The sequence below is a fragment of the Lutjanus erythropterus genome, chromosome 6, assembly GCF_056507025.1.
Source record: "Lutjanus erythropterus isolate fLutEry1 chromosome 6, fLutEry1.hap2, whole genome shotgun sequence".
Taxonomy (NCBI): domain Eukaryota; kingdom Metazoa; phylum Chordata; class Actinopteri; order Lutjaniformes; family Lutjanidae; genus Lutjanus; species Lutjanus erythropterus.
The window spans coordinates 28,393,808-28,406,223 of NC_139322.1; the positions used below are offsets into that span (position 1 = coordinate 28,393,808).

At 40.6% G+C, this 12,416-nt stretch overlaps 1 protein-coding gene across 1 annotated transcript; it reads left to right on the forward strand.

Annotated features, from left to right (window-relative positions):
- Nucleotides 1–8,366: 8,366 nt before the first annotated feature.
- Nucleotides 8,367–11,775, forward strand: LOC146325479 (vesicular inhibitory amino acid transporter-like). The gene is made up of 2 exons (XM_084721530.1): nt 8,367–8,934; nt 9,744–11,775. Exons 1-2 carry the CDS (start codon nt 8,554–8,556, stop codon nt 10,929–10,931), a joined length of 1,569 nt encoding a protein of 522 aa, XP_084577656.1. The 5' UTR covers nt 8,367–8,553; the 3' UTR covers nt 10,932–11,775.
- Nucleotides 11,776–12,416: the final 641 nt, after the last annotated feature.

A 12,416-nucleotide genomic window follows, 5' to 3' on the forward strand; every position in this document is an offset into this window, starting at 1 on the left:
ATAATCTGCAACATTTTCCAAAAAAAATAAATCAATGTTCAACTGTCACATATGACCCACTAGAGCTAGCGTGTCGTGGTGACTATATCTACCTATATCTATTTTTCTCATTGTATTGCTGTGCTTGGGATATTTCACCAACCCAAAACATTGTTGTTTGACGTCCTGATGCGTTTATGAACAGCTTGTAAAAAATTAGTCCTTCTTTACAAGCGATCAAAAATGCCCTGTATTCTTTTTATGGGATAAGTTGTACATGTTCATAAACATATCTCGACAATTACTGACATTAATACTTGTTTAAAATCTATGAATGAATAAGCCATTTTCATGCTCTGTTTGGAGTATGTTCTCCTGATTTTGTATGACTATTGTATTGTTTGTTTGTTTGTTTTATTTGGAATTGTTTTATTGTCTTGTTATTTTTGTCCTTGTAAAATGTTTTGGTTTATTGTGCCTCTATTGTGTTATTGCTGTTGAGGACCCCCTCTGCTTATGTTTTACCTTGAGGATCCAGACGAATATGTAATTTCATAGTGGAGAAAGTGTGTTTTCTTGATTGATTGGCTTCATTTCCTGGATAGTGCAGATATTTGGGAGCAGAGGATGACAAGGATGAAGGATGGAAAGAGTGTGTGTGGGAGGGGTGTTACTGTATGAAGCTTGATGGTGTGTCACTGAAGCATGAGCACAGTTCACTGCTCAGGCACAAAGCTCTAAGTGACTGCCGTCCCCCTCCTCCTGATGCTAATAAGCAGATCTGGGTCAGCTCACCCTCTCAAACACACACACACATGGTTACATACCCACTGGTAAGACACACACAATCACGTCTACACTATCCACACATCCTTACCCACCCACTCACACACATACACACACACACATGCACATACGGTTTCAAACTCACAAATACACCCCCATCTAGTTTCTTCCCTCTCAACACACACACACACACACACACACCCTGGCGTCCATTCCTCCCAGGAGGCAAGACGTGACATTGTGTCGCTGTCCGTGCACGATGTTTGCAGCTCCCTGCTTGTTGTGCTTGTCATCCAGGCAGCGGTGATGAGGCGCAGGGGAACTAATAGGCTACAAGCACTCTGGGACTGCCACGCGTGATACCAAGCAGCCTCCATTTTGTGGAGGAATGAACAGACTGTTACTTCCCACTTGCAGGGAGGAGAAGGAGGGAGAAATATGTTAGAAAGGGTCGGCCATGTTTAGTGTTTATGAGTAATACAATGTCATTATTTTCTATTTATTTATTTTTATTTTTATTTTTATTTTTCGGTGGGTTCCCACTAACCATAATGTGATTTAGCAGAGAAGTGAGTGGAAGATAAAATTTTAAATACAGGAATATGTTGAATATTTTGGATTTATGAATTATAATGCATTATAATTGGATAATTTGGGAGACCTGCGGCAGTTGTACAAACAAACAAAGTGCTGAAATTGGGGCATGTGGCTGGAGAGAAATCTTGCAGCCATGATAAAATCATGTTGAATTTTTCATCTTAATTTCTAACCAGTAACCTAGAGATGAAATTGGTGTAAGTTTAAATTTGCAGCCATCTAATATTTAGACAGCAAAAGAAAATAAACGATACATCCAAAAATTAACTTTCATATCTCAAAATGAGAAAAACCTCCTGCAGAGATGAAAGTATCCTGCTCTTTTTCCACAAACAGAGAAAGAATCTTACTGAGCATGTGCAGAATAAGTGTCATCACTCTAGGTTGTTTCTGATTGGAGGAACTGAGTGTTACAATTGGCAGTTTTTAAAAAATAATTATTTTTTTTATGCTGATGTATGCTATACTCTTTTTTTTTACCACTACAGTCTCTTTTTCACATTGCTCACAGGTACATTTGCAGCAATGAGAAAATCACGTTTTCCTCACAGTTACAGCAAAGAGGACTCCAGGGATTAGAACCAGCAACTCCTCAACCACAAGTTCACTTATAGAACATATGTAAATGCTGTTTTGTAGTGGTGGTAAAAGACTGTGACTTTTGTGTGACACTATGTTGTTTTTTGTGTAGAATGCTCTGAGGAAGGAAACATCTGTCAGTAAAGATTAAGTGCATGATTGTGAATCACTGGATGATGAAATGGATTCATTTCCTTCTTGTTGTTATGACAACACAGATTTTTTTTTTTGTAAATATCATACACTCTGTAGTGAGAAATTCAGGATTATACATTCAAAGTCTAATTTAATTCATTAGAATGACGATAATTAAGCAGATCAGTCAGAAAAACAGACTGTGATCTGCCTGTGAATTCACAGATTCAGTGACTGGTTAAAAAACAGGCAGGAGAAAAGAAAAGAAAGCTCTGTGTGTGTATGTGTGTGTGAAGAAATGAGAGAGCCCAGTTTATGTAACGGCCCTGACTCTGAGCACTTCTGATATATCAGAGCCACACTGCGGACAAAACCCCCTGCAACCTCCATGACTCTCCTCAGCACCCTGTCACGCCTCCTGCACACACACACACACACACACACACACACTTCCTCTTTGAGACACACATACATACACACTATCTCTTTGTCTTTCTCTTTTTCTCCCTCTCTCTCCCATCTCTCCCTCACATACAAAAAAAGAAAAAAAAACACACACACACACACACACACAGAGACACACAACTTGTACACACACAGAGTCTGTCACTATCACTCTCTTCACTCTCTGGCCCTGTAAGCCCAGCAGATCTTTTTGGGCCATAGAGTGATTAATGTGTTTGTGCACCTGTCACTATTCATGCATTCATGTATATGTGTGAGTGTGTGCGTGCATGTGATTGTGTGTGAGGGAAGAGGTTTTCTAAAAATACAGATATTCAAATAATAGTGTGTGTCTGTGTGTGTGCGTTTCATGTTGGAAATCGCTGTCTAGTTTAGTGGATGAGATGAATATGTCTGTACAGCACTATTTTCAGCCACTGTCTTTAGAGAGCAAGTATTTAAAATTTTAGTGATGTGTGGTGATTACTCGGACTGATTAGACCAGTCAGGTTGAAGATGGGTGGAGCTATGCTAGGAATTGACTAATTACGCCCTCGAACAGCAGTTGTCCAATCACAGCAGCCTTATGGGCATATAGGCCTGTCCAGTTTTGGATTTCTGCACATACTGCAGCGATGTTCATAATCTAAAATGATATGTAAAGAGTTATCGGTGGTGTCTTTTTTTTTTTTTTAATACTTTACAAAACCAACAACACAAGAGCAAAAGTGTGAGGGAATGTGTGTGTGTCTGCTCTAATGTAACCTGCAAATGTTTGTATTCCTGGCTAATTAGCTTACAGTAGTAACCTTGTGTTACTTTCACAGAAATGACTGGGCTATATCATTGGCTGACTACATTTTTTCACGATACTGCTTGTGTTAGAAAAAGCACCACTCAGGACTGGAAAATACATTCATTAAAAAAGGTAACACATTGGCTACGTTGAACATGTAACGTAAGCAGAGCATTCATGGATTCACTGGCTACTACACCTACAGCGCACGTGAGGCATAAAGCAGGCAAGGAACTCCATAGTGTATGCAAAGATGGCACCCATTCAGTTGCTAGCTTCTTGGTTTACTTCCTCATTAAGGCCTGGCCCACAGAATATGCTCAGGAGTGTTTTCCCCCTTGCCCACGAGCTCCCACTTTGCCCGTAGACGTAATATTGTTATGAAGTCATAGATTTTTAAATGACTTTTTTCTGCTCTAGTTTGACTTCACAAATTTAAAAACTACATGGATCAAAAATTCATAATAGAAACACTCATAACTGACCTTGTTTGCAGTTCAAGGTGTCCTGTCAGCACTTTCACACACGTCTCTTTTATAATGGTTGCTTATGGGTAAAAGTGTTTTTTGGGCTCGTGGAAAATTGTGACCATTGGAGCCAATTTGGCAACAAGGTCACCTTATGGCTACTGATAAAGCACATAAGCAGAATCTACCATTTCATCATTCTTGTGAACGCAATACTAAATGACCACTTGGACTCTTGGATGAAGTAATTAGATTTTGGTGGTTAAAGGTCAAAACATGTTTTGTTGTTTTGTGTAACTCAAAAATTAATTTGCTAATTATGTCAAAAATAGGATAAAATACAATAAAACAAAGTGAAGTGAACCTCTCCATCAGTCCTCTGCACTGCTCTGTAAAAATAGTCTCTAAGTGAAGACAACATGTTTCTCATTAGAAATTATTCACTGGAATGATAACAATATAATGATACCTTCCATTTTGGCAAAAAAAAAAAAAAAAAAAAAAAAGAAAAGAAAGAAAGAAAGAAACGAAAACCTCTTAATACCATTTACTAAATTTCTGTGTGGGTGGTCTTGACTACATATTTTATAGGGGTCTGACCAGACCTGTAAACTGCAACTTGATTGGTTGGCATGGCATACATCCCAGGGTAATTCTAGTTTCTTTATCTTTTGCAAAGTGTTTTTTCACCTCACCTGCTTTAAATCTGATCTAATATTCACCACACCACTGGATGAGGCATTATTAATATTCATAATTTGTTCATTTATCACTTTGATTTCTAGATTCCTATAAGCAGCACTTTTTTCACAACAGGCAGTTTCAGTTCTTGTCATAGTAAGAACAGTAAATAACAAGATTATGGATGGCTTAGTTCTATTCAATACCACGACCCTGAAACTGAAGCAGCTAAATGGAATTCGCCCATTATAATTTCACTATTCTTCACTAGACGTTTCCTTTTGTGAAAAATTAAAAAGATTGCTGTAAAAAGAACTTATTATAAAAGAAGGCACTTTGAAACCAAATTGATTTGACATGTGCATGAATTAACCGATCCGATTCATTCACGTATAAAGCTCCTGATGCAGGTGCGCAAAAACATATTTATTCATCAAAACATATTTTTCATAAAAAATTAATTCTCATGACTATGCAGCTCAGGTAGAGACAGACGCTACCTGACTGTTCTACACCTGATATTTTGTATTTTCTTTTGTCACTCACTAGTGAGGCAAGGGTTTAAGATTGATTCAAATATTTTAATTATTCTTCCATCAATCGAGGCTCTCAGGAAAAAAAAAACGTGCTGAGAAAATCTCCTTTCTCTAAAATCTCAACACACACATGCACACACCCTGTCCAATTACTGTGGCCATGGCAACTATCAGAGATTATTGCTCCCAGTCAGCACTGCACGGCTGTTAGACGAGGGTATAAGCCCCTCCGTATCTCAGGCCTGCACACACACACACACACACACACACACACACACACATTGAACCGGGCGTGCTTGCAACTCCCCTCTCTGAGTGTCTCTATCTTGCTGTCTCTCACTCACTCACTCACTCACACACACACACACACACACACACACACACACACGGAACCTGAATTAATCCTTCGCTTTGTAGCCTTTAGAAGCTAAATTGGTCGCCCCAGCAACCAATCTTACAGCCCTTTCAAAGAAAAAAGGAGACTGGAAATCCATTTTGTCACGAGGAAGTAGCTTAGAAATACATCTATGTGTTGAAGAGAATTTATTGTGGCTTTGTTTTTGTTTTTTTCCAATATTCCGTTCATTATATTTCATATTTGTAAAACGATGCTATATTTCTACTGCATATTTTTATTTCAACATTCTCGTCTTTCACATTTCGCCATAGATGTAGATTTAATTTTGCAGATTTGGGGTAAGGTAGTATGTATTTTGCGTGCTTGCGTTTTTGCGTGTGTGTGTGACATTTGCAGCCGATCCTCTGTCCCAGCGTTTGCCTGGGGACTGTGCATGTGATGGGGGAAGGAGAGATGCCTCAAGGACTCTCCCTATTTCCTCACTGCCCTACACACACATATACACACACGCACATACCCGCAGACATGGATGACACACACTCACTAACAAACACTGTGTGGGCCTGAACGCAAATAGCAGCTGGCAAAGCAGCCCAAGCCAAGCATGAAAATATGCGGAACTTTCTCTGTCCTCTGGCTGGTTTCTAAATTTAGACCTCTCGTCCATGTCACGGTTTTTGTCTTAATGTAGCTCGTAAAATATTGTCTTGCTTTTCTTATTTTTTTTGTCCTTTCTGTTTGCGCCGTGTTAATTTAAATTAGCCATCTAAAAAATTTAAATTTTTTGCTTTGGTTGACCGATGGTTAATCAGCAGAATTTTAAAACTCATTAATGGCTGCTGTCGTAGGAATGTCTTGATTTTTCAGCCTTCCTTTTTTATTTTTCATCCTTCCTGCCACATTGGGCTACATTTCTGCAAGCAGCCTGCAAAAAAAAAATTGATGGCAGTTTTGCTCAGCCGTGTCACAGCAGATTATGGAGGCAAAGACGAGGTGTTTCGTATTCCTGAGGATTAGAGCTGAGGTGCAGAGGAAACTCTCCCGCTGAGATTTTTTTTTCCTGTGCACATCTTTATTAAAGGCAGCCCACCAAAAGACAAGAATTAAAATACCCTACTTGCTAGATGACGCGCATGGTGTGTTAAATGGACGGACTCTTTAAAAAAAATAGTGTGAAAGAAAAAAAGGCTGAGGATGAGTGTGATCTGTTGAAGGAGCTGTCCGTGGTGCTGTGTCGGTGCTCTGCAGCAGGCCAGCTGCAGGATGTGTTCATCATATCATCAACGAGTTGCATTCTTGCACAGCCTGCTGAACATACTCATCTGGAATCAAGCTGTTAAATGAGATGGAAACTTCAAATCTGTAGAGGTTTGCATTCATGAGAAATTCAAACACGCAAACCTGGGTAAACGGTGCCCGTAATTTAAATGTTTGAATATGAAGTTGGGGCCTATTTTATATTTTTTGACACAAGTATCGTAGATTATCTCTAATAAAAATATGTAAGAACAAATAATAAAACATTATTTGAAAATTCAGAAAATATTTCGTGATGGCAAAGATACTAGTCTATGTATAATTTGGAAACAGGATTGAATTAGCCTATTACCCGTGGATCGTAAGGCCTTGTGTCTTCATATTGGAGAAAATACCACGAGGTGTGTGTGTGTGTGTGTGTGTGTGTGTGTGTGTGTGTGTGTGTGTGTGTGTGTGACTTTACGCAGTCTCAGACTTCCTGCAGTCCGCGTGCTTCATTTCACGAATTTAAGATGTTAAACATCATGACATATGTTAAAATAGAGTTGAGGCGGAACATTGTTTTTTTCTAACGAAGAAAAAATAGATCCTTTTCGCACTGGTAATATATCTTTTTCACGGCAGCCATTATGGTATGAAATAGTAAGGCAAACAATTATACTAATTAGGATTCTGCTTAATTTAGTATAGCAGAGCCTTTAGTGAACCAACACGTTCTTGTTTATTTTCTTTCTTTCTTTCGTTTTTCTTTCTTATTTATCAAACTTAAGTTTCTAGTAGGCCTATATTTATATACCTGAAAATAGAATAATTGACGGCACCAGGTAGAAAGGCATAGCGAACTAAGAATTTAATTTTACTTATAACTTGTTTATTTGTGCATATGACAATAAAACCTTTGAATCCTTTGAATAGCAGCACTCTGACTCTGTTTGACCTGAATGCAACGGAACATTTATTACTATCATTGGTAACCTGTGTTATCTCTACTATTTCATGTCAAAATTGCTACTGTGAAAAGGGTGTATTTGAATGGTTTATATATAGCGTTTATTACTACAAAATTGTTGGTATACCGCAGAATTAAAGATAAAAACTGTCACGTAAAAATGTAATAATATTGTTTTCAATTCAGTGCATTTCAGTAGACGGCCTTGTCGGATATTTATTTAGTATTTATGCATTATGCCTGCTGTTTGTTGACGGCAGTGCCTGTCGACCTGTTGACAGGATGCAACATGAAAGCAGGTGAGATGTTTGATCTTTTCATTCATGCATAATGTCAGGAGCACTTCTGTAATACTGCTGCCTTCAAATGACCTGGTCGACCGTTATATCCTCGTGATTACTCTGCCGGTAAAATAACATCCCGCTGAGAGGGTCAACCTCTCTCTACCCCTCCTCTCTCTCTCTTTCTCTCCGTGACAGCTCTCCTGTGCGCGAGTCGAACCGTTACTGGCACTCTATGCGGACAGACACGTGCACGCTCCTCGCGCGCTCTCCCTCTCCTCTCATTGGGTGATGCAGTCTGAGATTCCAGCGCTCGTGCTGTCACCAACAGGACCCCCAACTGACAAAACTGCTTGGAAAAAAAGGATCAAAAATCGTCTTTTTTAACGACAAATGAGGACATATTTCGTTGTTGGGGCATTTCTTCGTTGAAGCAGATGCCAAGGAGTGTTTTTGATGGAGTAATATGGATGAGCAAGTGAAGAAAAGCGGCTGAGGATTTTTTTTTTTTACGGTTTGGGTGAAACGGTTAGGCTGCCGTTAGAAGGTTGGTTAGCTGACTTGACGACATCGACGAGGCAACAGGCATGACTTTACAGTAGCAGGTAAAAAAAAAAGGCAAATAAATCACCCTGCATGCACCTGCATCTCTGCTTTTTACTCAGTAGAATCATTTCCAGCTGAAGAGCGTATTTTATTCAGATAAAGATGGCTCATCTAATACGACACAAGCTCACCAACAAGCTGACCAATGCGGCCCACACGGTGTCCAACAAATCTCAGGCCAAGGTCAGCGGGGTGTTCGCCCGTCTGGGCTTCCAGGCCGCCACGGACGAGGAGGGCTTGGGTTTCGCCGAGTGCGACGACTTGGATTATGACTACAGGCAAGGGATGCAAATGGATGTCCTTCAGGGAGAGGAGGAAGGAGGACACATGGAGGGAGAGGGGGAGTTGGAGGGAGACAGCCACTACCAGAGAGACGGCACTGGCCGGAGGCCCTCGTCCCTGAAGACAGGAGGGTCACTGGACGAGGACAAACCAAAAATCACGACATGGGAAGCTGGCTGGAACGTCACCAATGCCATTCAGGTACATGTGATTACACTCATCGATTACTCTCATCCTGCATGTGTGGATGCTAAAGCACCATGTACTGCATTGAGCAGGCCTGCAACTGGACAAAAAGTCACCTTGAAGATTTTCTATTTTAAGATTTAAGATTATTGCGAGAAGAAAGACGGGGGTGCACATCATTTCACACAATCCAAGATTAGAATAAAGCAATGCGCTCAATATTGTCTATTAAAATTATATTGAGCTTTTAAATGTATTAAAATGTGCTAAATGTTACCAGAATTAAATGCATTCCAGAATTTAATTCATGGTTTGTGAGTTAATTCATTGCAGCTAGTGGGTCTTAGAATTTATTTATTCAAATCTTTTTATCAGCGGAGCTGCAGGCAGGGCCTGCTTCAATTTGATAGCCCTGAGGCTGAATGGAACCCACGTGGTTATCAGAGTCTGCATCAAATTGAAGTTGTAATCAAATTAATTTTAAAAAGTCGTTTTTTAATGTCTTTTTACATTTCTTAATTCAGTCTATAGCCTATGCAAACGAAAGGCCTATTTTTCAAGGACGATGTGAATAAGAAAATAAAGGATGGTTAGTCTGATGATGCACGCATTGTAAATGAATCAGCCGTAATACACCACACATTTCTGCGTTGTATTGTTATTCTTTGTTCATATTTTTACGCAAAATGTATATATTTTTTGTTCCTGTTCTTATGTAAGATGTGAGCTGTGTGAGCCAGTCATTGCATGCCTGGGCTGGCTCGGCCTGTCACTGCGATGTGGGCCTCGTCCATTACCACTCAACTGCGCTTCTCTGTCCGCAGGGCATGTTCGTCCTCGGCCTGCCGTACGCCATCCTCCACGGCGGCTACCTCGGTCTCTTCCTCATTATCTTCGCGGCTGTGGTGTGCTGCTACACCGGCAAAATCCTCATCGCGTGTCTGTACGAGGAGAACGAGGACGGCATCAAAGTGCGCGTCAGGGACTCCTACGTGGACATCGCCAATGCCTGCTGCGCCCCCCGCTTCCCCACGTTGGGCGGGCACGTCGTGAACGTGGCTCAGATAATCGAACTGGTCATGACGTGTATTCTTTATGTCGTGGTCAGTGGCAACCTGATGTACAACAGTTTCCCGGGGTTTCCCGTCTCCCAGAAAGCCTGGTCCGTCGTGGCCACGGTTGCGCTCCTGCCGTGCGCGTTCCTGAAGAACCTGAAGGCCGTGTCCAAGTTCAGCTTGCTCTGTACCCTGGCGCACTTCGTCATTAACATCCTGGTGGTTGCCTACTGCCTCTCTAGGGCGCGGGAGTGGGCCTGGGAGAAGGTCAAGTTTTATATCGATGTGAAGAAGTTCCCTATCTCAATCGGCATCATCGTGTTCAGCTACACCTCCCAGATCTTTCTGCCCTCACTGGAAGGAAACATGCAGAAACCCAGCGAGTTCCACTGCATGATGGAGTGGTCTCACATCGCAGCCTGCGTCCTCAAGGGCCTCTTCGCCCTGGTGGCCTACTTGACTTGGGCAGACGCCACCAAAGAGGTCATCACGGATAACCTGCCTTCAACCATCCGGGCTGTGGTGAACATCTTCCTCGTCGCCAAGGCGCTGTTATCTTACCCGCTGCCATTCTTTGCTGCAGTCGAGGTTCTGGAGAAATCCTTGTTCCAGGATGGTGGGAGAGCGCTCTTCCCTGACTGCTACGGCCCCGGTGGGCAGCTGAAATCATGGGGTCTGGGCCTTCGAATCGCCCTGGTAGTCTTCACCTTGCTCATGGCCGTGTTTGTCCCCCATTTTGCCCTCCTTATGGGTTTAACTGGGAGTCTCACCGGCGCTGGCCTGTGCTTCCTCTTGCCCAGCCTTTTCCACCTGAAGCTCCAATGGAGGAATCTCCTGTGGCACCACGTCTTCTTTGACGTTGCCATTTTTGTTATTGGAGGCATATGTGCCATATCTGGCTTCATTCATTCAATTGAAGGGCTCATAGAGGCGTTCAGATACAATATCCATGACTGAGAGCTTCAGAGATTTACCTTTAATGAATGGCGATGTCCTAAAATGCCGCACTCGGGCAGGCAGACCTTATCAAATCATCAAGTTGACCACTAAGCTCATGAGGAGGATTATTTGTGTGAAATGTACATCTTTTTATTTTGCCTTCGTGATAATGTGCAATAATAAACTCTACAATCATAGTGTAAAGTAGTTCACTTCCAGAAAACACGTTTTATGAACTGGACAGAGGAACACAGCCTCCGCATGAAAAGGAGGTGATTATTAAATATGCGGGCATTAACAAGCCTGTCCAGATATATCAGTCTTCATGCAAAGTTGTCAAAGATCCAGTGAAAATGTCCGTCATGGATCTACCTGTGAGTGTGTACGTGTTTATATCTGGGGAATGAAATATGTGAAAACAATGGAGTGAATATGTTATTATTGGTTTTTGAGCTGCTATAGATATATCATTAATCCCACTTCAGAGAAAAATAGGACCAAGGCACCCATCAGATCAGATGGTGCTCTTTGGATTGTAATAAACCATGAATAACTTATGTGTAGTTGTTGGAACAGATTTTTTTTCAGTTTGTTTTGTGTTTTATTTTCCATCTTAATGCCTATAGTAGTCCTCGTTGGCTCGTTTGTTTTCTTGGTGTTTCAAGTGTCATTCTGGATGAAGTGAATTCAAAGTGCAAGCAAGTGGGTCCTTAACTGTGTTATATGAAAAATGTCTGTCTCATAATATTCTCTTCCTATTGACCTTGTTAATTGTGATTCAATGGAACTAATCATGGTGTGTGAGACAAAGAGTATTTGTTGAATTAAGAGATAAATAAATCAAATATTTTATGGCTGGTGATTCTAATGTTTCATTGAAGTGTAGCCAGGGTCAACCCATGAGAAGCTTTGCTTATTCGTGTTTCTCTTTCATTTTTACTGTACTGTTAAACTTCCTCTTTTTAAAAAGGCTATTTAAGCTTCCCCTTTTTTTAAAAATAACAACCTGGGCATTCAAAGATAAGGCTTTTGGTTTCAGCTGCACTGTTCAAGACAAGTCAATTTTAGTTATCTACTACACTGTAAAATAACGAGGGAATTTAGTGGACCTGACAATCTTTTCTCATTAACTTAACGAAATACACATTTTATTTATCCAAGTTAATTAAAGTTTTGACTTGAAATGGTGAGCTGAGTGAATGCTCTTTGCAGAGTTCAGTCCACTCATATTAAGTTTCTAAAGAAACATGACCAGAAAATTAGCAGACTTCCCAGCATGCATTGTTTAAGAGTTAAAATTCTCCCAAGACCTTTCTTTTTTATAATTTGAAGAAAACATATATGATAAAAACTTGTTGAGTCATGGTCTCTTGTTTTCACAGTGATGAAAACACTGTGAGCCATGATGAAGGTTAGTATTGATTTCAGTTTCTGTCCCATTATTTAAAATGTAATAAATTATAATAAAAGTTAAGTGTAATAAATGTCCATCAGTATGACTGA